This window comes from Ptychodera flava, chromosome 3, assembly GCF_041260155.1.
Source record: "Ptychodera flava strain L36383 chromosome 3, AS_Pfla_20210202, whole genome shotgun sequence".
In the NCBI taxonomy this organism is placed as follows: domain Eukaryota; kingdom Metazoa; phylum Hemichordata; class Enteropneusta; family Ptychoderidae; genus Ptychodera; species Ptychodera flava.
In genome coordinates, this window is record NC_091930.1 from 36100631 (window position 1) to 36126941 (window position 26311).

Genomic DNA, 26311 nt, shown 5'->3' on the forward strand with positions numbered 1-26311 from the left:
TAACAGCATTTACACAGAATGATATTATTTTTCGTAAGTACTACATATGAACATATATAAAAAATAATATTAAAGCTGTATGTCCAGCTCAACAAAAATTATAGATTTTTATCTTTGTAAATATGGCCTCTATTTGCTCACCATTTTGTGACATTTTGTACCCCTGTAACATTAGGAAGGGATATTTACAATATTTATACCATTTGAATTGATTTCAAATGCAAAGTAGTAATGTATTATAAGCAATTACGAACTAAATTTATTCTTAGAAAAAAAGCACTAGGGAAAGGGCCAAATATTATGCCCAAAAATATTGCTAACGCGTGTAACAATGTCTGTCCAACTCTATGCGAATTGATAATATGAGAACAATAAATATAGTGAAGGCTGTAAGCTGCAACAAACCACTCATACATTTGACTAACAATGAAATCTTCCACTATGTAACATTCTTTATTCTGTCTTTATTGAAGCTTGGGTTCTCTTGCAGTTAAAAATATTTCTGGAAGGAGTGTGTCCACATGTTACACGTGTTAACTCATTTCCAAAATCAAGATTTAAAAAAAATTCTTTTGGTATTCATTGCTGAAATTTTGTCATTTGAGGGTGCCCTAAAGTTCATGTTTTATGGCGCAATTGAATATAAACCGATGGCCACCATTACAGAGAGCACCTGAATGGCAGGATGTGTGTCCTCTTTGTTACACGCGTTACCGTTGTTACACGCGTGGAAGTAATTGTAGTTTAATTAAATACTGGATAGAATAATGTTAATTTGTTTTTTAGTGTGACAATTCTATCTGTATCAGAAAGTTACTGAAAGCTTTCTTTACAACTATTGATGCACCTTAGATGCCCATATCGTTTATGAACGAATTGGACAGAACTGATGATGTGTGTCCAATGTTACATACGTTATCCCATAGACAATACAGGGGTCTTCCCTCTGTTGTCTATATGGTTATCCACAGAGCCAATTTATAACAATTCACATCATAATTCTGAGGTATTTAACTTCGTCATGACATATACATATATAAATCAATCAAGTACATTTATTCAGAATGGAACACACACAATTTGTGTATAAAGCCAATCCAGTGTCTGTATATGTTACATACGTTGCCAGTTGCCATAACGTTGCATCAGATATCCTCCTCTTCTGATAATATTAAGATTAAAACATCTTCTGAAGTGTGTTTCTAGTTCTTATAGACTAATGGGTTTCTTTCAAACTTGGCACAGGGATGATAATGGGATACATGTGATCAAATACAATACAATGTCATGTCTGTCCATGTTACACGCGTTACTGTTGCCGCGACAATTTGCCCTCCTTCTTAAACAAGAAATTATTTATCTTAAAAAAAATATTTTAGATGACACACCTGTAGTACTGTCCACCCACTCAACTTTTAGATTCAGATTAATAAATTTAATTTTTGACCTTATTGTCACAAAGTGGTTGCACTTTCCTGTGGAATGACTCATATAGGAAATGGCAATAGACACGATACTTCACGACATTTTATAGCCTTGAAATGAAAATATCCTGTAATAATATTATCATCTAATTTGTGTACTGTTCGTGGGTTTCAAAAATATGGCAATGTCTGTTACCTGTATGTTTCATCAGCTTTGGAATAAAATCATTCCAGAATGCACACTCCTTGGCTTTCAGAGCTCGTTTGGTTTCCATCTTTAGTGACAGATCTTTGTACTCTAATCCGGGTACTTTGAAGAGAGGCCATTCTGTTTGTTTCTCATCTTCCGACAATTCTCCGTCAATATGGGATAAGTTGGGGTTTCTGAAAATGGGTTGGAAATTGTCATAGCGTCTACATTTTTGTCTGTCTGTCTGTCTGTCTGTCTGTCTGTCAGTCTGTCTGTCTGTCTGTCTGTCTGTCTGTCTGTCTGTGTGTATAGGGATGGGTGGATGGATGGATGTAGGTGGATTGATGTACGTACATATGGATGGATGGATTGACGTCTTCGATAATCGTTTTCTGATTTACATGAGATGAAATTCAAAGTCAGAGGTATAGGTTTGTCAGTTAGAAGGACACGATCATGATGGCTGATTTTCCCTCGATGACGGAAACTCATGGGGAGAAATTGAGTTTGAAAACGCCGATTTAAAAGACCGATTTGAGACGAATTATATGGATCAGCAATGTTATCCTGTCATCCTATTAAACGTTCTGACATTTGCATTTCCACTCTCTGATATTCAAACCTCAACCAGCAAATACATAATGCCAATGGTCATCTTACCCCGTCTTGGCGAAGTTTGTCCAATACTTCATAATCTTTAAAGTCAGCGTGACCTCATCATCTGACATTGTCCAGTTCATCGCACTGTCGAAATGATAACCGAACACGAAGGGAATATCCTCCGCGTGCGTAGCTTTCAACCATTTCATCTTAAAGAGCGACTTGGCGGGTATGTGAGTCATTTGATACTGGTACACGTTGGAGCCAGCCTCGAAGTGCGCACGTGCAGACAAATCGGCAGGGCACACGAAGTACATGTCTCCGTTCGTCTGACTTAACGCTTCGACGTAATCGGCGTCTTCCGAATCTGCGTCCTCCCAGTTGACGTACATGAGCTTAATGGCGTCGACCACGGCTGGGTTGGAGCTTTTGTCGCTTCCCAAAAAGAGAGACGACACCGATTCGTAAGTGGTTTTGTTCATGAAGACCTCCGTGTCATTGGCGTTATCGAGAAAAAACATAATTAAGAATGTCCTTCCTTCATCAGCCATCGTTCCAATTAGAATATCAGTGCCTCTCTTTGGAAAACTACGGTCTCGAATGAGATCCTCGGGTGACGTCTTGAGGAAGTTGCCGTCAACGACTGGAGGAAATGGAATCAGGTCTGAAATTCCAGTAAGATTGGCCAGTTTTCCCTATGGAAAAAATCCAACATAAAGGAAAGGTATACTTTTATTGATGATGATTTCTTGATATTGCTTGTAACCACTTGTTGTTTTAAGACAATCATTTCTGAATGTTTAGATAAATCAGAGGAAATCTGATTTTCTCCCATTTACATTGGCCTATATGGATGTTATTTGTTACGTGCATGACCAATATACGGGTAATTTTACGTTAAAAATATGTAATATATGATATTTATTGATCATGTCCATAACTTCTAGATGGATAATTCCTGCAGTTCCCAGTTATATCACAGAGAGAGACGCAGAGATTCACACACTCAAACACAGATAGACTCATAATTCTTAAAAAAAATTCTTACATTTTCCAAATTTCCTATTTCCGTAAGATCTTCAGCAGACGCGCCACGTAAACACTGAATCAATTCCTCCGATGTGTCTTTCTCGCAATCGACCAGTTTACCCACGCCGTGTGCTATCTTGCTTAGCTTTGTTTTATCCTTACGGAAAAACCCTGGCATGGTCGATGTACCACTCTGAGAGAGAGAGAGAGAGAGAGAGAGAGAGAGAGAGAGAGAGAGAGAGAGAGAGAGAGAGAGAGAGAGAGAGAGAGAGAGAGAGAGAGAGAGAGAGAGAGGACAGACATAGCAGCAAGAGATATGTTCAAGGAGTGAATAGAGATACAGATTAAAACAGAAAATATGACCAAGACTGTTATCTACTATATACTAGGAGGACACTACAGACTGCAGACCTCAACGTTATTATGGATTAAGCTTACTAAGACAACGAAGAGCTACTCTTCGTAAAAACTGTGAAAATTACGGTCAGTTAGAGCTTTCGTATATGCTGTTCTTTAAAGAAATTACTCAGTAGGCCTTTATAAAACAAACTCATAATGGAATTCAGACTTTATTATGTGTGCATTTAACAATGGAACTATGCGGGAAAGGCTATAGCTGAACTAACTTAAAATTGTCATTTCAAAATATTGCGTAATGCAACCAAAGTTCCCTAGAAAATAGTTGTAGCCTTCTGAAAGCGTTGTCCCCTATTGTCGTCTTTAAATTGAGAGTGTTTTTGAACAATTGTGTTTCTTGCAGACAAAATGAATACCGGTTGCAGGAGATGGTTGAAATAAAGGAATACCTCTTTTATTTACACGAAATGATGAGACGGCATGTTACAATGCTGAGAGACGTCTAGAGGAGTTACAAGCACGGAAGGATCGATGCAGTGTACTGACCAGGTAGATAACAGATTAAAATTGACCTATACGTCACAAGTTCTGAAGAATATAGGTACTATTATTGCAATTTGTAAACTATTCAACAACTACTTTAAATGTAACAGTACGGTCCGAGAGCAATTTAATACAACGGCGTATATAAACATAATCTCGGTCAAAATCTTACCTCCATTATTACACGATGAAACAGACCGTCGGTCAAAGGTGATAGCATCAGGTATTCGATACTTATCGCCCCGGCACTTTCACCGAATAATGTCACTTTCTTGGCATCTCCGCCGAATGCTGTAGAAAACGGAACAATACACGGAATCAGACCAATGATGGCGCATTGTATACTGTGAAACATTCTTGACAGTAGATCTATACGATGGCCGAGAGAGTTCTTCCGATGCAAAATGCAAAATTCAAAATGCAAAATTCAAAATGCAAAATGCAAAATGCAAAATGCAAATTCAAAATGCAAAATGCAAATTCAAAATGCAAAATGCAAAATGCAAAATGCAAAATTCAATACTTGGAAACGAGGCTTGACAGACGCCATCTTGGTCGGATATTTATGATGGCTAGATTTTCATAACTATTTTGAGTTCTTCATCAAAGATTGCTTTCTCATTTCATAGTTTCGATCTAAAGCATTTGTTTGTGATCTGGGCCGTGAAAAGTATCAATCTGGCGACCACATAATTACAGCGGCATGGTTGATTTTCTGATGATATGACAACAAACGGACAGTTTTTTATGGGTTGCCTATACAGGGTAAAATACTTCCTTTTAGTCAATATTACGGTCTTTTCGGAATACAAGTGATAGGGATACGACAAGCCATCGTAAGCATAACAGAAAAATAGTGGTATTTTTACATTTGACCATGTTGACCTAATATTGAATATGTAAACCTAATATTCAGGGAACTAAGGTTTCATAGAGCTCGTTATTAAAGGGACATAAGCTGTAACTTGTGGCACTTTTTTCAGTACTCTGCTTCTGTATATCAACTACCGTATCTGACCCCAATCCTTTATCATGCTGAAATTTTGAGTATCCTTTTTGTCAATACAGCTTGTATGTGTGTAGTGATCATTGTTTATTGTTTACAAATGAATTCTAATCCGGACTTGAATAAAATTTTCAACAATAACAATGGAGATTATACTCATATAGGTTATGTTGATATGCTAAATACTTGGCATTAAATGGCAGTTTAGGGATTCAATGCAGAAAGTGAAGTGGAAACCACAAAACAAAATTTCTGAAAAAAACAGCCAAAAGATTCTGCTTAGGGAGCTTTAAACAAGTAATGTTATATAGCAAGTAATTTACACTGCCTGCATTCTTCTAATTTCTGCTAAATCGTGAGTGGTCGACAATTGAACGTCAACTCTAATGATGAATGCAGCAAATTCATGAAAAATAATAATGCCTAGAGTTCGAAAATAAATTTAACAGCACATTCAATTTGCATCTCTTTTCCAAACACCAAAGAATACGAAATAGTGCAGCTCGATATCTTTTTTATTTGTTTATAACATGTAATGAAGAGGATGTTTACACGCCATGCCTAGTCGAATATCGTATTTCTTGTGTTTTTGGTCTCAGTATAGACCACAAAAGTTAAATAGACTATGTTTATACCCTATTACAGCACAAAGCGCCTTTGCACAATACACTTAATGCTGGACATGTGTTCATACTATAGGGTCAGAATGTGAATGTGTTGTTGATACACAGAACAAAACTACTAAAAGCAGTCGGAGTTACTGGGCCTTTAATTCAATTGTATTACATATAAGCCTAAGGTATGTATTAAGTATATAAGTCATCGTTTCCAAGTAATGAATTTTGAATTTTGCACTGCAAAATGCAAAATGCAAAATGCAAAATTCAAAATGCAAAATGCAAAATGCAAAATTCAAAATGCAAAATTCAAAATGCAAAATGCAAAATTCAAAATGCAAAATGCAAAATGCAAAATGCAAAATTCAAAATGCAAAATGCAAAATGCAAAATTCAAAATGCAAAATTCAAAATTCAAAATGCAAAATGCAAAATTCAAAATGCAAAATGCAAAATGCAAAATGCAAAATGCAAAATGCAAAATTCAATACTTGGAAACGAGACGTTACATACTTAATATACATTCCTTAGGCTTATAGGTAATACTATTGAATTAAAGGCACAGTAACTAATCCATGGCATTTTTAGGCCAACCATATTTTGATGTGGAAATCACAGAAATACATGAAAATTTAAATCTAAATTGCATTTTGTTACGGATTTTAGACCTAAGGAAATGACGTTTACAAGCTAATTTTATATAAACCGCTGCGATTTTGTGAACGAATTCGAAGATTTAAATTGCGCAAGGTGCGCGATACATTTTGCGGCTAGGCATTTTTTTAGTTTGGAAAGAGATTAACAATTGTGTGGAATCGGCTTTAAATTGATATTTACGAGTGTTGACTAGCAATATTGCGCATGAAGTAGTTGCTCTTGTGCGACGTGTTCTGTCTTATGCGTGAAACAAAATCGAATATTGCAATTTGATACACTGCCCTTATTTCAGATAATGCGATTTTCGATATTTGTTTGGACCCGACAATGTTACATTTTTAGTGATAATCCCGTCTCACTGAGACTGATACATTTTAGGCAAAAGATCCATCCGCGCCTATACTGTCGACGGTTTCCTCAACAGCTTGTGTCTACATGTAAAAAGTGCGCTCCTTCCTGCCCTTGTGATACTTTCTGATAAAACTGCAAAGTTAGTGTCTATGCTGAGCCGCTGTTAATTCAGCCTGAGGCTGATCTGAAAGTCTGGCACAAGGATAGCTATGGATCTAGAACGGCTGTCAGTCGATGATAGTTACATAAAGGCACTTTTTCAAGTTGATCCGGGAAAAGTGAAAAAAGAAAGTATGAAAAGATATCGAGCTGTAGAGAACTGCAAATTAATTACGTGTTTATTAAACCCCCATCAATTATTTTATTCTGAATAAGGAACGCATCTAGCCGAAAAGTAGTTACCCTGAAACTTTGTCCACTCTGGCAAACGCAAACTCAATAACAGCTCTTTTGGGATTGGAGGCGGGGGGGGGGAGCATAGTGACCATGTGTCGTCCTTTCGGAAACAAAGCAGAGTAACTCGTTTCTAATTAAATATGCCTGACTGAAACTTTCACTTAATGTGAAACTTATTATGTTTGGCATAGCCGTCCGACTAGCGACGCCAGGTCAAGGTCAACATTAAAGCCGCAATTTTCAATCCCAGGTTCTCGCATTAGTGGAGTTCTCCTCCCAGTCAAACACTTGGCCAGTATGATGTTTGATTTCTATACCATTAATTACACAAACTGATCTCAACCTTATGGCTTCTTTTGCTTCTCCTGCAAACAGAGTTTATACAAGGTTAGCGTTTGATTGACAGTCCGCTCAAATCGCCAATGGTCATTGATTCCCAACACCAACGCTCGAATTTCCTAAAAAATCGTCTTCCAGTCGCGTTAGAATTTAAATATAACCACAGAGTTCGATCGGCAGCAGCTTCGCGCTGACTGCTTGGCAGTTTTCTGCCCTGTTGCGGCCGGAAAAAACTAAAAAGTGGCAGTTTCTGGAGCGTGTGCCCGCGTGTTGCCTATTTGGTGTCCACTTACACAGTGAACACAACCACGGCTTAGCGCCCTTTTAAAAGGAGGCTCCGCCTTTACAAATGAAACATTGACAAACGAATTAACTTCCTGTTCTACACCAAATTTCGATATTCGATTTATTCCTAGCATATTGCAAGGCGATGGTCTTTACATCTTCTCACTTCTTTCGTGCCAACATTGCATATGTGCTGGATTTCGAGCTAATACGCGTTTATTTCTCTAATATCATCATCAAATATAAGCTGGCTGCGTAATGCACGGCGTTACATGTAAAATCCGATGTTGGATATGGCAACTCTAAAACGACAATCACGGAAAGAAATATGACGATATTTCAGAATTCCTCCTTCGATTTCGACATTAAAATTCGGTTGGCCTAAAAATGCCACGGATTGTAACTCCGACTGTTTCAGTCCTTTTGTTCTGAGTATCAACACAACATTCCCATTCTAACCCTAGAGTATGAACACATGCCCAGCATTAAGAATTTCAACAAAGCCTGTTATGACTAATGGCCATTGCTATGCTGAAAAAATTAATTAAAGTGAGGACTATAATCTATGCCCAACAATAATATTGCTGATAGTACACATGGCAGCTGTGTTGAGAAGCCAATTTCATTTTGATTTCAGGCCAACCGAATTTTAATGTCGAAATCGAAGAAGCAATAATATCGTCATATTTCTTTCTGTGATTGTCGTTTTAGAGTTGGCATATAAACATCGCATTTTACATGTAACGCCGTGCATTACGCTGCCAGCTTATATTTGATGATGATATTGGAGAACTAAACGCATATTGGTTTGAAATCCAGCACCTATGCATTGTTCGCATGAAATAAGTGAGAAGATACAAAGACAATCGCTTTACAATATGCTTGGAATAAATCGAATATCGACATTTGGTGTAGAACCGGGAGTTTCATTTGTCAATTTTTCATTTCTAATGCTGACGTCACAAATCGGACGGTTATGCCAAAAATAATAAGCTGTACATTAAATAAACTTTTCAGTCAGGCGTATTTAATTACAAACGAGTTACTCTGCTTTGTTTCCGAAATAGAGACGATACATGGTCACCATGCCCCATCCCATCCCGATAGAGCTGCTATGGAGTTGCGTGTGACAGAATGGACAAAGTTTCAGGGTACCTACTTTTCGGCTAGATGCCTTCCTTATTCAGAATAAAATAATTAATTGATTGGGGTTGATAAACACGTAATTGATTTGCTGTTCTCTAAGGCTTAATGTCTTTTCTTCTTTCTTTTTCACTTTTCCCGGGATCAAGAAGTGCCTTTATGTAACTATCATCGACTGACAGCTGTTCTAGATCCATAGCTGTTCTTGTGCCAGACTTTCAGATCAGCCTCAGGCCGAGTAAACAGCGTCTCAGCATAGACACTACCGTTTTATCAGAAAGTATCACCATGGCAGGAAGAAGTGCCTTTTTTAGGCGTCAGCTATTAAAGAAACCGTCAACAGTATAGGCGCGGGCGGATGTTTTATCTAAAATGTATTATAGTCTGAGTGAGACGGGATCATCGCTAAAAATATAAACATGGTCGGGTCAAAACCAATATCGAAAATCGCATATCCGAAATAAGGGGCTGTGTATCAAATAGCAATATTCGATTTTGTTGCTCGCATAAGACAGAACACGTCGCACAAGAGCAACTACTTCATGCGCAATATTGGTAGTCAACACTAGTAAACATCAATTTAAAGCCGATTCCTCACAAATGTTTTTCTCTTTTAAAACTAGAAAAATGCCTGGCCGTATCGCGCACCTAGCGCAATTTAATTTTCGAATTCATTCACAAATTTGCACCGATTTATGTAAAATTGCTTAAAAACGTCATTTCCTTAGGTCTGAAATCTGTAACAAAATAATTTATCGGGTCTTTCTGTGATTTCCACATTGAAATATGGTTGGCATAAAAATGCCATGGATTATGTGGTCGCCAGATTAATACCTTTCACGAGTCACGGCCCCGATCACAAACAAAGTGAGAAAGCAATCTTTGATGAAGAACTCGAAATAGTTATGAAAATCTAGCCATCATAAATATTCGACCACGATGGCGCCTGTCAAGCCTCGTTTTCAAGTATTGAATTTTGAATTTGAATTTTGAATTTTGAATTTTGCATTTTGCATTTTGAATTTTGCATTTTGAATTTTGCATTTTGCATTTTGCATTTTGAATTTTGCATTTTGCATTTTGAATTTTGCATTTTGCATTTTGCATTTTGAATTTTGCATTTTGAATGTTGCATTGGCAGAACTCTCTCGGCCATCGTAGATCTAGAAACACTATTTCTTATCCTTTAAAATTTTGATTTTAATGACAGATCAATACCTGCTATGTTGTCGTGAACCCACTGCAAAGCCAACACTTGATCGAGGAAACCATGATTACCGGTGGCGTGCTCATCACCTGTAAGGGGAAAACAGATAGAACTTACTGGATACCGAATCACTCTTCGATGACTGTATGCCGCGAAACGTTAACAACCAAGACTCCCTGTCAAAGTGTCATCATGTTGAAAACCACATCAAGAGTCCTATTAGTATATGATTAAGGTAGTACGCTCCTGGAAAGAGAAAGACTTGACCTTTTGCTCAACTTTTCCCCATGAATCTTTCAACCATTCTTAATCAAGAATGAAATTTAGGGGGTCACCGTGCAAAATTTAGTACTAGAAAGAAAGAAATTCCCTACGATATACCGATATTTGAAATTAAAAACGGGCCGCAACTCCTAAGGTAACTTTATGGGGAAAAATAAAATTTCCGATTTTTCCGAAAAACTAAGACGGTGAAAAGTTGTCTTACTTCAAGAGCTTTAAAATGAGACCCCACAAGGGGTAGATCAGAAAAGTGTTGAATAAGTTTGAGAGCTCGAATATCTGTCCCCGAGACTCATTCTACCTTAAGCCAACCGTTTCGATATTATGTTATCTTGGTTTCTGAGATGGAACTTACCGGTCGACAAAAAGCCGAAAGGACCCAGCCGGTAATTAATTGTCACCACGATGACGTCACCAATGGCAGACAGAGCTGTGAGGTTGCAGCCGGTTCCCCCCGAGCCCATGAAGAGGCCGCCACCGTGGATGAATACCATGACAGGAAGTTCATCGGCCTGAGTGTGAGAAATACAAAAACGTAAATGCCCCTAGCTGAAATTTGATGTATTTGTCGCCGTTTTTATTCAACCCCCCCTCATGTATTTGGGTTTCGCTGATTTTGTTTTTGCTGAGTCATTTATCGTTAAAGTTTAATTTAAAAAAGAATAATAAAGAAAAAATAATGCTTCAATGGAATATTTTCTTGACTAACAGGTTGGTGTACCGAGCTGTAATATATTTTTATTATTTTCCTCTAAATAATCGAATTTTGACTAGGATGACTCAGCAAAAACCAAATGACCAAACCCAAAATACATGAGCGAATGTTTATGATATTATTCAATATTTTTCTATTCTTTGGGGCAAAATGACTTCTTTTTTCAGACAAATACCTGTTACTTTTCGTTTACTTGATATTTCACAGTTTTGTAGATTTGACTTGGTTTGAATCCGTGGCATTATTAGGCCAACCATATTTCGATGTGGAAATCAGAGAAAGACATGATAAATTATGTCTAAATTGCATGTTGTCACAGATTTCAGACCCAAGGAAACGACGTTTACAAGCTAATTTTACATAAACCGCTGCGATTTTGTGAACGAATTCGAAAATTTAAATTGCGCGAGGTGCGCGATACATTTGGCGGCCAGGCATCTTTCTAGTTTTGAAAGAGAAAAACATTTGTGTGGAATCGGCTTTAAATTGATATTTACGAGTGTTGACTAGCAATATTGCGCATGAAGTAGTTGCTCTTGTGCGACGTGTTCTGTCTTATGCGTGAAACAAAATCGAATATTGCAATTTGATACACTGCCCCTTATTTCGGATATGCGATTTTCGATATTGGTTTGGACCCGACAATGTTACATTTTTAGTGATAATCCCGTCTCACTGAGACTGATACATTTTAGACAAAACATCCATCCGCGCCTATATGTCAACGGTTTCCTCAATAGCTGGCGTCTACATGTAAAATCCTGCCCTTGTGATACTTTCTGATAAAACCGCAAAGTTAGTGTCTATGCTGAGCCGCTGTTAATTCAGCCTGAGGCTGATCTGAAAGTCTGGCACAAGGATAGCTGTGATATCGCAGCGGTACTCGTGGCGTATCGGACGCGCTCGGGTCATTGGGGTCATCGCCACTGTGGCGATGACCCCAAACGAATGACCCGAGCGCGTTCGACACACGCCACAAGTACCGTAGACTCTCCACAGTCGCTGTGCCTAGTTTTGTGCGCGCCGCGATGGGCCTGCATTCGAAGGCTGTGCAGCTGTGAGCACGCGCTGCCAGACACAGCGACTGTCCGTTCTTGCAAGTATATGAATATTCATAAGGGTAGTGATGTCAAAAGAAACACCTATCTAACTGGGCGGAGAGAATATATACTAGTAGCTGGTACACTTATATAGGCGGTATGTTTTTATTTTTCATTTTTAATTTATTTGGCTATGCTACCTGTCATTTTTGTTTTGATTAACGGATGTGTGGAGTTCTATAAAGTACCCGGATCAGGCAGAAATCCGACCGGTCGCTTGCAAGAACGTCCAGACCCTGGGATTCGCGTCGCGTCTCTGAAGGGCGCGCGCGTGTTCCAACAGGGAAGAACGCGAATCGCAGGGTCTCTGCCAGACTACAAGTACCGCTGCGATATATCACAGCTAGCACAAGGACAGCTATGGATCTAGAACGGCTGTCAGTCGATGATAGTTACATAAAGGCACTTCTTCAAGTTGATCCCGGGAAAAGAGAAAAAAGAAAGTAAGAAAAGATATCGAGCTGTAGAGAACTGCAAATTAATTACGTGTTCATAAACCCCCATCAATTATTTTATTCTGAATAAGGAACGCATCTAGCCGAAAAGTAGGTACCCTGAAACTTTGTCCACTCTGGCAAACGCAACTCAATAACAGCTCTATTGGGATGGGAGGGGGGGAGAGCATGGTGACCATGTGCCGTCTGTTTCGGAAACAAAGCAGAGTAACTGGTTTGTAATTAAATATGCCTGACTGAAACTTTCATTTAATGTGAAACTTATTATGTTTGGCATAGCCGTTCGACTTGCGACGCCAGCCTTGCGACTTAAAGCCGCAATTTTCAATCCCAGGTTCTCGCATTAGTGGAGTTCTCCTCCCAGTCTAACACTTGGCCAGTATGATATTTAATTTCTATACCATTAATTACACAAACTGATCTCAACCTTTTGGCTTCTTTTGCTAATCCTGCAAACAGAGTTTATACAAGGTCAGCGTTTGATTGACAGTCCGTTCAAATCGCCATTGGTCATTGATTCCCCAACACCAACGCTCGAATTTCCTAAAAATCATCTTCCAGTCGCGTTAGAATTTGAATATAACCACAGAGTTCGATCAGCAGCAGCTTCGCGCTGACTGCTTGGCAGTTTTCTGCCCCGCGTTGCGACCGGAAAAAAAAACTATAGCTAAAAAGTGGCAGTTTCTGGAGCGTGTGCCCGCGTGTTGCCTATTTGGTGTCCACTTACACAGTGAACGCAACCACGGCTTCGCGCCCAAAGGAGGCTCCGCCTTTACAAATGAAACATTGACTAACGCATTAACTTCCTGTTCTAAACCAAATTTCGATCTTCGATTTATTTCTAGCATATTGCAAAGCGATGGTCTTTACATCTTCTCACTCGTTTCGTGCGAACATTGCATATGTGCTGGATTTCGAGCTAATACGCGTTTCGTTCTCTAATATCATCATCATATATAAGCTGGCCGCGTAATGCACGGCGTTACATGTAAAATCCGATGTTGGAAATGCCAACTCTAAAACGACAATCACAGAAAGAAAAATGACGATATTTCAGAATTCCTTCTTCGATTTCGACATTCAAATTCGGTTGGCCTAATAATGCCACGGATTGGCTTGCCATTAATTTTGGAGTAAACATATATATTAGAAATATGCAGTAAGATCTGCAGAGTACACAACATTTAATCTTCAATCGATGTTGACTCACTATCCGTCGATGTTCGATCTGTTGTCATGCTTTGCATAAATGAATAGAATTTCTGAGAAATTGACCAATAGATGGAGCCGAAGTCAACAAGCCCGTTCGATAACTTCGGCCAATTTCTCGTACATTCAAGACACTCCCAGAGTATACCGGGTGTTAAAAGGTCAAGAAACTATCCTCCGAGTTTCAGTACACGAGACGCCTTCCAGAACCTGCGCCTTTGTATAGTGGTACAAACGTAATACAAGCACCGTGCCACGTTTTGTAGTTCTATGTGTTGACACAATAGCTTTTGTTCAAAGGTCAAACACCCTCGATGGACTTTGAGACCCAAACCGGTCTCACATCGGACGGCTTTCTCAAAATGTCATGCTTGAAATAATTTTTCAAGTGAACAGTCTATTGATTGACTTGTAGAATTTTCAGCCTTAGCTGTAGCCTTAAAAGTCTTTTGAAATAATTTTTCAAGTTAAAGGAAAACAAAGCAGACTGAAAGACACACAGTTCAATACTGTCGAAGACATTTTACTATATTCTGTGTATTATTCCTGCCCCCCCCCTCAGGCTCCCCCTCTTTACTGTCTGTACTGTAAAACATAAAAAAGAAACATATCTGCCAATTAATATCTCGTAATCTCAAAATTAGAGAGGTGTATAGTAGGGCAGGTGGTTTATGATATTTTTGTGTAGTAATCTACGCCGTCGTCATGTAGACGAAAGAGGAGCAGGTTCACTGGTTCATTGGTTCAAGTCGTTCATATTGACTATATTGATGTTAATCCTTTATGCGCCACTTTAAGTTTAGCACAGTCAATGTGCTTAGAGATAAAACTGATCAACAACCTGCCTCTTTAATTATCCATAGCCAAGGAGTGGGAAGGTTATTTGGCATTGACATTATAGTTGATCGAGAAGAGGTCGGGTTTGCAAGACTTTAAAAATAAAAAGAACTTTGTTTTCGTGGTGGTGGCCAGTATCATGTTGGGAACTTACCCCTGTCTGTGGTGCAAATATGTTCAAGTACAAGCAGTCCTCGCTCTTTGGTTCTTCAATTGGGATTATTGGACTTGCTGGTTGCATGCAAGCGTTACCAAGTTCCTTAGCATCGCGAACTCCTTCCCAAGAGCTTTTCGGCAAGGGTGCTCGGAATCTCAAATCACCGACCGGTGGTTCGGCGTACGGTATACCTCGAAAGACATGCACTGTACGTTTGACCTCGACGTCCTTGTGCGCGAACTCCACCACTCTGCCGGCGACTTTTCCCGATTTCACCTCGACGATTGGATCGTCGGCGGCAACGCAGACAAGAAGCATAGCCACATACACGGCGATTCGTACGGCGGCCATCGTACACATGTCACCTCTCTTTGACGCTGTCGATTACGAAGTACTGTGACGTCATAGGACTGACCTCTACTCCTGCGACCTCAGCGGTGAGTCATTCATTCAGTCCGAACGGACACCCTGTGATTCGCAAGCAAACAGTAACTACCAACAATAGTAACACGTGATTTATACAGTACTTGTGTTCGTTGAGATAAAACAATTGTATCTTGAAATATTTTGACACAGAAAAAACAAAATTTTGTGAAACGAAGCATTGTGAAAGCGAATGCAAAACGTCCTATTGTAATGATAAAAGTAGCCTTAAAGTATACATACTTTGTACTGACCATTGCATTGTTTAAAGCAAGGAACATCTCAAGTTTGCGGTGACCGCCACTTTGCCCTACGAGATTTAACGAACAGTATCTTTCAGTTATGAACCGTCACCATTGGGACTTTCAAACTTATCATAGAGGTCTTGGAAACTACGACTACTTTTAATTCACCCGAGGTTAGATTTGTCGAAAAGTATTCCACCACAACTGATGGCATAGTTGGAACATTGTCGTCGAGAAGCGGACCCCAGCTCGTACTTGTCGCGACTCATTGACTGAAATCAAAAAACACGACTGCAAATTCTAGCCCGGTCCAAACCAACGGCGAAAGAGCAAAAGGAGTTTCGGCTCTAGTTAATTTCCAGCTCTGCGGAAAAAAAAACATTTCAGAGCCAATATCAATGACATATGACGACTACATTATATTGTTGTAGTACCGATGTGGAACATACGTGTGAAAAATAATAAAACGCAATTATGACGCTTACCACGGAGTGGTATAAGTTGCTTTGAACAGGCACAAATTAACCAGTTTTCTCTGTTTAAAGGACCAGTAATGATAACTTTTGATACTTTTTCATTATGTTCACTTTTTACGTCAATTGCAAGTTCGTATTCTACTCCCAAAATAATTGTAAATCACCCACTATTTAACTAGTCAACATAGCGTCTACATGAGTAATATGCACTTCTTGTGTTCACATTTGAATTCTAGTCCGGACAGAATTAACTTATGAACAATAATAACACAGTTTACACATATACGGGCTGAGCCTCGTTGACGAGCTGAACACTGTGTATATCAACATGTTCGGGGGATTAGGGCAATAAACTATGGTTGACTTAAACACAAAAATAGTGTGAAAAAAACATTAAAAGTCAGCATTACTGTCCCTTTTACGTGAAATCACCTCACAGGAATCAAAAAGTATCTTGCTTGATGTTGACAATGCCCGACATAGCCACAGCTTGTGAACCCATAGTCATCGTAAAATGCGAAGGGAAACTAGTCAGGCTTAGATGCTGCTGCTTATTAGTCAAATGGAGAAGATAGATAGAGTCGCAACGGGTATTGTTCAAGGCGTGAAGTGGTTACGTAACCCATCCATGTTCGCCTCGCCTCAGGTTGCTCTCGCCTCTCTTTTCCGAAGAGTGCCGACCATGAATCCTTCGGTAATTTTCGGATTTTCGCCAATTGTTAAGCGAAAGTATGTTCGGCAAAGTTTGTGTTGTTGTTTTCGTGTGGTGCTGCGCAGAATTGACGTGCTGGCGAAAACGGGAGTGTTTTGAGGCTTCAGGAAAGTGAGTTTTACCGTTTTAAAAATTCTCCTCATATTTTTATGAATATATAATGAGTGTGTTTGAACCAAATTTGAAAGTCTTTTATCGATACTGTCTGGTTTTACTAATGGTTTACGGTCAGTCATACCGTCTTTGACACGTGCGTCAAGGAAGGACATGTTTATGAAACTGCTGGCGTGTTATGTTTTGATTGGCGTGAAGCAGTGTTTCTGGCCTGAGAGCTCACAAAGTATCTATGGTTGCTACGCGACTGGCAGTACGATGTCGTCGTATATTTCGCAAAATCTCGTGTAATTATCAACCACAAACAAAGCCTCCAAAAAGTTTAACACCTTTGAAGCTCATTTTAATATGAAAAGCCAATAGTCTACCGAGACGACCATGGAACAAAAGGCATGCAGGCGTTACCAATCTTACTCTGTGGTCAAATGGAGAAGTTTTCTTGACTGGCTAAATAAACGTCGCAATTTATAGAGTTACTGTGTTTTCGGCGCAAATCAAACATCAATGCCACCTTGTTTTTAGGAATTGTGGAAGGTTTCGCTGTGATCATGGATGTAAAAAATATTTTTACATCCATGCTGTGATGCAGGCGGGACCTCTGCAACCGATCAAATATTTATTCTGTCTGAGTTGTCAGAGATTGGATATAAGGAGCCGATAAGTGATCTTTGCAGACTTATACAGACATTTTGAATCTTTTTTAAGGTTCTGGATAACTATTATTGCACGTGGGAATTTATCACACTCTCTTCCGTGGACCTTTTTAGGAATTTGCTGCTTCAACATATATGCAGTCTGCAACTGGCATAGTGCGCCCCTAAAGTGCGCCGGCTATATTCAGTGTTCGCCTTCTTTATACAAGATTAAATAAAGGGTAACTGTGGAAAGTTTGATAGATAAAACAAGTTACCTATTACAATATTTAACGATTTTTGACATTCAAAATGGCCGCCATGCCCTGTATTAATTCGATGGGTTGAATATAATAATCGTTTTTCGTACGATTAAGACGGTGAATACCTTTCATACTCAAAGAGGTCTAAACTGAGTCGTGCGTGCCATAGACGAGGATTATTTCAAAAAATTGAAAAGTCCAAATAACTGTCCCGAAGGCGCCCTTTACCTTGGGATGGAAAGATTGGCAACGGTGGAAAATCAGGAATATAATATCACCATAAAGGAATGACACATACACAACGAATTGTGGGACAGAATTTTATTTTTGTTCAAAATTACAACGTCTTCATATGGAAACTTAGTTGTTTATTATCTGCCATTATTAAGGAATGGTTCATTTGGTTTTGAAAAGTGCCTGCCAAAATGCCAAAAAAGCTGAGAAGCAAAACCTGTATTTTAGCAGCCATGCCCATTGATGATAAAAGAAAAACATTAACATCAGGGTCAACTGATAAAGAATTGCAACCGCGAAAACTGTACAGTGTGCACGATGTAAAAAAGCAGAATTAAAGCTTTAGTAATTTAGAAAATTTTGGAAGGATAAAAACAATCAGTCTTGTGTCCCTTGGGCTAATTGCCCAAACCCCGGACATGTTCATTCCGGGTACTACTGGTGCTTGCACCAATATATTTCCACGACTGCTCTGACAACACCCCTATGGCTGCCTGTTTTCTTCTTCTTTGTACTTTAACTGTCCATCCTCCGTCTCCTTTGAGCATGTTTGTGCAGCGTCTGCAAGGAAGTGCATGGGATGATCGGAATTTGGGGAAGCCGAAAGAAATACAATACTAGTATACATCTGATGAAGTACATCTGATAGCAATGGGCGCAATATTTCCTGTATATAATTTTTTTCTGGTTCACGAACTGATTGAAGTTAAAAATGTGTCATTAGCACCATTGTCAGTATTCCATTGTATCAGCAAAACGAGTGTCATTTGTCATCAGAAACAACGATACAAGAATATAATGACCACTACAAGAGATCGTTACTAACGTGTACACGCTTGTGAGTTTCAGAAATATGTCTGTTATTACCTGTATGTTTCATCAGCTTTGGAATGAAATCATTCCAGAATGCACACTCCTTGGCTTTCAGAGCTCGTTTGGTTTCCATCTTTAGTGACAGGTCTTTGTACTCTAATCCGGGTACTTTGAAGAGAGGCCATTCTGTTTGCTTCTCATCTTCCGTCAATTCCACGTCATTATCGGATAAATTGGGGTTTCTGAAAACGGATCAAAATGTCATGTCTAAGTGTTATAGTACACGGTATGTATGTATGTATGTATGTATGTATGTATGTATGTATGTATGTATGTATGTATGTATGTATGTATGTATGTATGTATGTATGTATGTATGTATGTATGTATGTATGTATGTATGTATGTATGTATGTATGTATGTATGTATGTATGTATGTATGTATGTATGTATGTATGTATGTATGTATGTATGTATGTATGTATGTATGTATGTATGTATGTATGTATGTATGTATGTATGTATGTATGTATGTATGTATGTATGTATGTATGTATGTATGTATGTATGTATGTATGTATGTATGTATGTATGTATGCATGTATGCATGCATGCATGCATACATGTATGTATGTATGTATGTATGTATGTATGTGTGTGTGTGTGTAAGTATGTATGTATGTATGTATGTATGTATGTATGTATGTATGTATGTATGTATGTATGTATGTATGTATGTATGTATGTATGTATGTATGTATGTATGTATGTATGTATGTATGTATGTATGTATGTATGTATGTATGTATGTATGTATGTATGTATGTATGTATGTATGTATGTATGTATGTATGTATGTATGTATGTATGTATGTATGCATGCATGCATGCATGCATGCATGCATGCAGGCAGGCAGGCAGGTAGGTAGGTAGGTAGGTAGGTAGGTAGGTAGGTAGGTATGTAGGTAGGTATGTGGGTATGTATGTAGGAAGGTAGGTAGGTAGGTATATCATCTACCATATTGATATCAATACGAGGTCAAATCACACGTTGGAATAAATTTTGTGACTGTAAGGGAAATGATCTTCATTGATAACATTTGCTTGTTTTTCGAATACAGGGAAAGAATTCATTCCTCAAATTGCCACTTTGAGAGGGGGAGTTTAGTCATGAGCTTAAGTACCATTATCTAATGGTTTAATATTGCAACTGATTTTAGAATTTTTCTCACTGAACTCGAAGCCTTCGCTATTACAGTCATGATTATAATCATCATGATATTGGGGTTTTTACAAATGAATTGTTGTTTTATTATTTTACCCTGTCTTAGCGAAGTTTGTCCAATACTTCATGATCTTCAAGGTCATCATGACGTCATCATCTGACATTGTCCAGTTCATCGCACTGTCGAAATGATAACCGAACACGAAGGGAATATCCTCCGCGTGCGTAGCTTTCAACCATTTCATCTTAAAGAGCGACTTGGCGGGTATGTGAGTCATTTGATACTGGTACACGTTGGAGCCAGCCTGGAAGTGCGCACGTGCAGACAAATCGGCAGGGCACACGAAGTACATGTCTCCGTTCGTCTGACTTAACGCTTCGACGTAATCGGCGTCTTCCGAATCTGCGTCCTCCCAGTTGACGTACATGAGCTTAACGGCGTCGACCACGGCTGGGTTGGAGCTTTTGTCGCTGCCCAAAAAGAGAGACGACACCGCTTCATAAGTGGTTTTGTTCATGAAGACCTCCGTGTCATTGGCCTTATAGGGAAAGAGCATAATTAAGAATCCCCTTCCTTCATCAGCCAGTGATCCGATCATATATCGGTGCCCCTCTTTGGAAAGCTGCGGTCTCGAATGAGATCCTCGGGTGACGCGGTGAGGAAGTTTCCGTCAACGACTGGAGGAAATGGAATAAACAGGTCTGCTATTCCAGTAACATTGCCAGTTTTCTCTATGGAAAGAATCAAAAATATAAAGGAAAGGTAACACATAATAAAGTCTTGAAACAACTTGAAATAAAGTGGACAGGTTTTTAAGGTTACCGTAAATCAGCGGAAATTTGATTTTCCCTCGTTTAAGGGAAGTGGTCGTCGGAACTGCGCATGTGTAACTATATATAGAAGCAACATGTCAAAATAGCTGCAACATTTACTTTTTACGATGTACATTAAGACAAACACGTTTTAACTTTTATCAATCGCCAACGTAGCTTGGATACAGTGTTTATATTGGTCGTAGGGGTCCCCTGCGACCTTTGAGCGCCGTTCCGACGACCACCGCCCTTCAAATATATGGACCGTGTTTGGTTGCGTGTTTGGTCAATATAAGGGTAACTTCACACTATACTATGGCCTGTCTTACTGGCATAGCATATTAACTCATTAACAGATCAGACCAATTCAAAATTACTCAGCCATCCCTTTAAAGCACTCAAGGTTTATCAAGGCAAGGTTTTATGAAACCAAGAGAAGCTGCCATCTCGGCTGTAAGAAAATAGAGATCTGAAAAAAGATCAGTACAGTGCATCTGAATCTGGCCACGAAATAGCAATTGTGTCGCAAAGTATATTACACACGAACACACAGAGATACACGCAGATAGAGAGAGAGACACACACAGACAATTAATTCTTACATTTTCCAAATTTCCTGCTTCCTTAAGATCTTCAGCAGTCGCACCACGTAGACACTGAAGCAATTCCCCCGATGTGTCTTTCTCACAATCGACCAGTTTACCAAGGCCGTGTGCTATCTTGCTTTGCTTAGCTTCATCACTGATGAAGAACCCTGGCATGGTTGATGTACCACTCTGTGTGTGGGGGAAGAGAGAGAGAGAGAGAGAGAGAGAGAGAGAGAGAGAGAGAGAGAGAGAGAGAGAGAGAGAGAGAGAGAGAGAGAAAGACAGACAGACAGACAGACAGACAGAGAGACAGACAGAGACAGACAGACAGAGACAGACAGAGACAGAGACGGTAGACAGACAGACAGATAGGCAGAGAAAGCCAGAGAGAGAAACAGAGGTATTCAAATTGTGAATTTATATACAGACGAAAATAGAAAATAAGACCTACACAGTTAACCGTTTATTGTTGGGGGGGGGGGCTACCACAAACTGCAAACCAAAACTTTTGGTATTGTGATTAAGCTTAAAACAACGAAGCATTAACTGCGGAAAAATATAAAAACTACAGACATTAGCACTTTAGTCGTCGGTCGTAACAGTTGGCTCTATATGTAATTATAAAACAAACATATCGCGTTGAAATTCAAAGGTATTATAAATGCAATTAATAATGGAACTATGCGGGCAAGAAATGCAAAATTGCAATTATTCTCCAAAATATTCTGGTAATGCAACCAATAACAGTTTCCTTCGGCGATATATCCCTATCACTTGTCGTCTTCAAGTTTAGAGTGTTTCTGAAATATCGTGTTTACATGAATTGCAGGAGATGTTAAAGAAAATAAAGGAATGCCGCTTTCATTGACGCAAAATGATGAGACACAATACTGAGAGACGTCTAGAAGTTAAAGTCACGGACGGTGATACAGTGCAATGACCAGCTAGGTAACACTGTCAGATTGAAATTAATCTCTACGTCACAAGTATTGATCATGAAGAATGGGTGCTTTTTGGCACTGTGTAAACTGTGTCTAACAACTACAATACCTTAAATACAACAGTAATATCCGACACCAATTTAATACACCGGCGTATATCAACTTGATTTCGAGCTCAATCTTACCTCCATTATTGCGCGATGAAACAGACCGTCGGTTTAAGGAGATAGCATCAGGTATTCGATACTTATGCCTCCGGCACTCTCGCCGAATAACGTCACCTTGTTGGCGTCTCCGCCGAATGCTGTAGAACGATAACGGAAAAAATAGAGTCAGTACATTGTACAGTGTGAAACATTCTTGACAGTAAATCTAGAAACAGCATTTTTATCCTTTTAATTCCAACACGAGATCAATACCTGCTATGTTGTCTTGAACCCACTGCAAAGCCAACACTTGATCGAGGAAACCATAATTACCGGTGACGCGTTCATCACCTGTAAGGGAAAAACACATAGAACTTACTGGGTGCTGAATCACTGTTCCTGGGTTGTATGCCGTGAAACTTAAGCCACCAAAACTTCCTCTCACAATTGTCAATAAAACGATGTTACAAACCTCAAGGAGATTTCTGTCAGTATCGTCTTAAGGTAGTATGTGCCTCGATTTGCTTAAACTTTCAACAATGAAACTTTCCCTTACAAAATCAAGCAGCCTGCAAAATTGAGTACTAGAAAGAGAAAAACTTATCTAAGATTTACCGATATTCTAAATTTAAAATGGCCGCCATCTCTGTGTCAACTCTACGCAGGAAAATACAGCTTTCGATTTTCGAAATATTAAGACGGCGTAAAGTTTTATAACTCAAAAGAGTTGTAAGATGAGTCAACACAAATTGTAGACTACAACAGAGTAGAAGTAGTTTGAGAATCGAAAATCTGTCCACCTGGTGCATTCTACGTATACCTTACACCACCCATTTTTGATAGTCTATGGTTTCTGAGATGGAACTTACCGGTTGACAAATAGCCGAAGGGTCCGAGTCGATAATTAATTGTCACCACGATGACGTCACCAATGGCAGCCAGAGCCGTGCCGTCGTAGCCGGTTCCCCCCGAGCCGTGGACGAAGCCGCCTCCATGGATCCATACCATGACAGGGAGTTTATCTGCCTGTCGAGTGAATATATATAAAAAATTGAATGCCCTGAACTGAACTTTGATGTAATTTTTCACCGTTTTTTTCCTGCTTTTGACATATAATTTATTATCATACTAGCAAAGTGACTGAGTCTCGAATGCCGTGAGTTCACCTTATCAACAGAGGCTCGTTCCGTCAGTGTACAAAGTTACTGTCGACACGTGATCAGCTAAGGTGTGGCTAGAATTCATTTTCCAACAACACAGTCGCGAATTTTACTTCATGCGCTGTTACTTCGACGCTAGCACCATGGAGTAATATTTACTTCGTTGGTTAGCAATGCAAAAATAGTCAGTGGCAAATGCTATTTTGAACTTACAGGTTTGGAAAAAAACGTGGCTGACATGCCCTCTTTAAATAAGACACACAAATATTCAGTAAACCCGTAAAAAAGAAGATGCACTAGCTTGCTTCAACTTGTGACTTTGAGCCTTCGCATTTTCGACCAGGATCTGTTTATGAGTAATGTAAATCTAATTTCCTTACATTTAATCATAAACGCTACTGGCCTTAAGCTGGAAAAATCGCTTTTGTTCATAGTTGTCTCAGAGCAAATACCCTCTATATACGATGGACTTTGACCGTTTTCGTAAAGCGCTAACCGATCAAACAACTGACGGCGTACTCCAAATGCCATTGAAATTGCATGAACTATGAGCTGCAGAATGTTCAGCATTAGCAGGAGTCTAATAATTTAATTTTTTAAAGTCGAAGAATAACAAAGCAGAGAACTGCAAGGGACACTTCGATAATTTTGAAGGACATTTTACTGTATGTTTACAGTGCGTTATTCGTGTTCCCCTTATTTGCTGTCAATACTGTAAAATAAATGACAAATCTGCTAAAATATCTGGTAATCTCAAAATAAGAGAAGAGGCAGGTGCTTTATATTTTTGTCTTATTGCATGGTAATCCACACACCCTCGTCATGTAGGCGAAAACGGGACAGGCTTAATGGTGGTTATCCAAAGGGGCAGCCCGTAATCCCTTGTTATCGCATTAGTGGTTGTTGACATTTACTGTTTATGTGATTTTAGTCCTTTCTTCTTCCCTGTAAGATGCATGTGCACGGTCAATTTGCTAAGAGACAAAGCTGTTAAACAACTTGCCCCTTTAACTGTTCATAGCTATGGAGTGGAAAGATTCTTTAGCGTCGACTTAAAAGTTGATTGAGAAGAGATCGGGTTGTCAAATTACATAATAAAAATAACTCTATTCAGTTTGTCTGTGTCCTTAAACTTCTATACCCTGGTGAAGGCCAGTATGTGTTAGGAACTTACCCCTGTCTGTGGTGCAAATATGTTCAAGTACAAGCAGTCCTCGCTTTTTGGTTCTTCAACCGGGAGTAATGGAATTGCTGGTTGCATGCAGGCGTTGCCAAGCTCCTTAGCATCGCGAACTCCCTGCCAAGGGCTTTTCGGCTCGGGTGCTCGGAATCTCAGGCCGCCGACCGGTGGTTCGGCAAAGGGTATACCTTGAAAGACGTGCACTTTACATTGCACTTTAACGTCTTTGTGCGCAAACTCCATCACTCTACCGGCTACTTTTCCCGATTTCACCTCTACGATAGGATCGTCGGCGGCATCGCAGACAAGCAGCGTAGCCACAAACACGACAAAGCGTACGGCGGCCATCGTTAACATTTCACCTCTCTTCGACGACGTCGATTAAGAACTACCAAGATGACATAATGCTGTGAATATTAACTACTTAGTTGACAGTTCGCGTGACCTCTATATGCTCTACCTCAGAGCGGTGAGTATTCGATTGTGTCAAAAATAAATCAGAGACTCATTGATTCGGAGAGAAATTTTAAACCGTTGTAACCACGTGATTGGCTATGCTAGTAATTATGGGGATAAAACGATTGCACCTTTAAACATTTTGACACAGAAAAGAAATCGCCAAAATTTGAGAAACGAAGCGTTTCTAAGGTAAATTTAAATGCACAACTGCCTATGGTAGTAATACAAGTAGCATGAAAGAATACTTCCTTTGTATTGACCATTTTATATATCAGACACATATTTATATGTATCATCGGAAGTTTGAGCTGAGGTGACCGCGCACTTTAACAATGAAGTGATCATGAGATTTAACAATTGGTGTCTTGCAGTCATGTACTGTCAGCATTCAGACTATTGAACTTGTTTTCAACACTTAGGCACTACGACTACTTTTAACTCACCCCGGGGTTCAATTAGTCGAGATATATTCACAGACAATGACAGCCATCCGTATATACCTGGACTACTCTTCAAGGCTATGGAGCTGCGATCTTCACTTATCACGTTTGAAAATCGGGTGCTGAGCTACGTAATTTAAACCAGTGCAACATCTTCAATTTATTAATTTGCTTTGTTCTCTTTTTTTGCATATGGGCCGGAGGCCTTGAAAAGCAACAAATTATTATTATTACCTGGACTTTTTTCGTCGAGAAGTAGACCACAGTTCGTACTTTGTGGGATCGCAACTTTTTATTGAAATCAAATACGAATAGAAATTAAAACCTGGTCCAAACCAACGGTGAGCGGGCGAAGCAAGGTTTTGTTTCCTAAAACCCTTGTCGGGCCAATATAAATGACATGTGACATATGCATTGTTTTTGTGGTCATACAAATATGAAAGGTACATGTAGAAAATGTTAAGATACAATTTGACTCTTACCACGGAGTGGTATAGTTTAGTTAGATCAGACACAAATTAACCAGTTATCTATTTTTTAAGGTCCAG

The 26311-nt window shown here is 39.2% G+C and overlaps 3 protein-coding genes across 3 annotated transcripts in view; all 3 read right to left on the reverse strand.

Annotated features, from left to right (window-relative positions):
* LOC139129907 (cocaine esterase-like) overlaps nucleotides 1-26311 on the reverse strand; it is a 42358-nt gene that overhangs the window by 1544 nt on the left and 14503 nt on the right. The window lies entirely within an intron of this gene.
* On the reverse strand, nucleotides 2271-25245 carry LOC139129910 (fatty acyl-CoA hydrolase precursor, medium chain-like). The gene is made up of 6 exons (XM_070695601.1): nucleotides 24859-25245; nucleotides 23394-23550; nucleotides 22798-22875; nucleotides 4316-4434; nucleotides 3263-3436; nucleotides 2271-2909 (listed from the first exon to the last, which is right to left on the reverse strand). The coding sequence occupies exons 1-6, from the start codon at nucleotides 25219-25221 to the stop codon at nucleotides 2271-2273; spliced, it is 1530 nt and encodes a 509-aa protein (XP_070551702.1). The 5' UTR covers nucleotides 25222-25245.
* Nucleotides 18073-20753, reverse strand: LOC139129911 (acetylcholinesterase-like). Its single transcript, XM_070695602.1, has 3 exons — nucleotides 20134-20753; nucleotides 18866-19053; nucleotides 18073-18559 (listed from the first exon to the last, which is right to left on the reverse strand). The coding sequence occupies exons 1-3, from the start codon at nucleotides 20634-20636 to the stop codon at nucleotides 18483-18485; spliced, it is 768 nt and encodes a 255-aa protein (XP_070551703.1). The 5' UTR covers nucleotides 20637-20753; the 3' UTR covers nucleotides 18073-18482.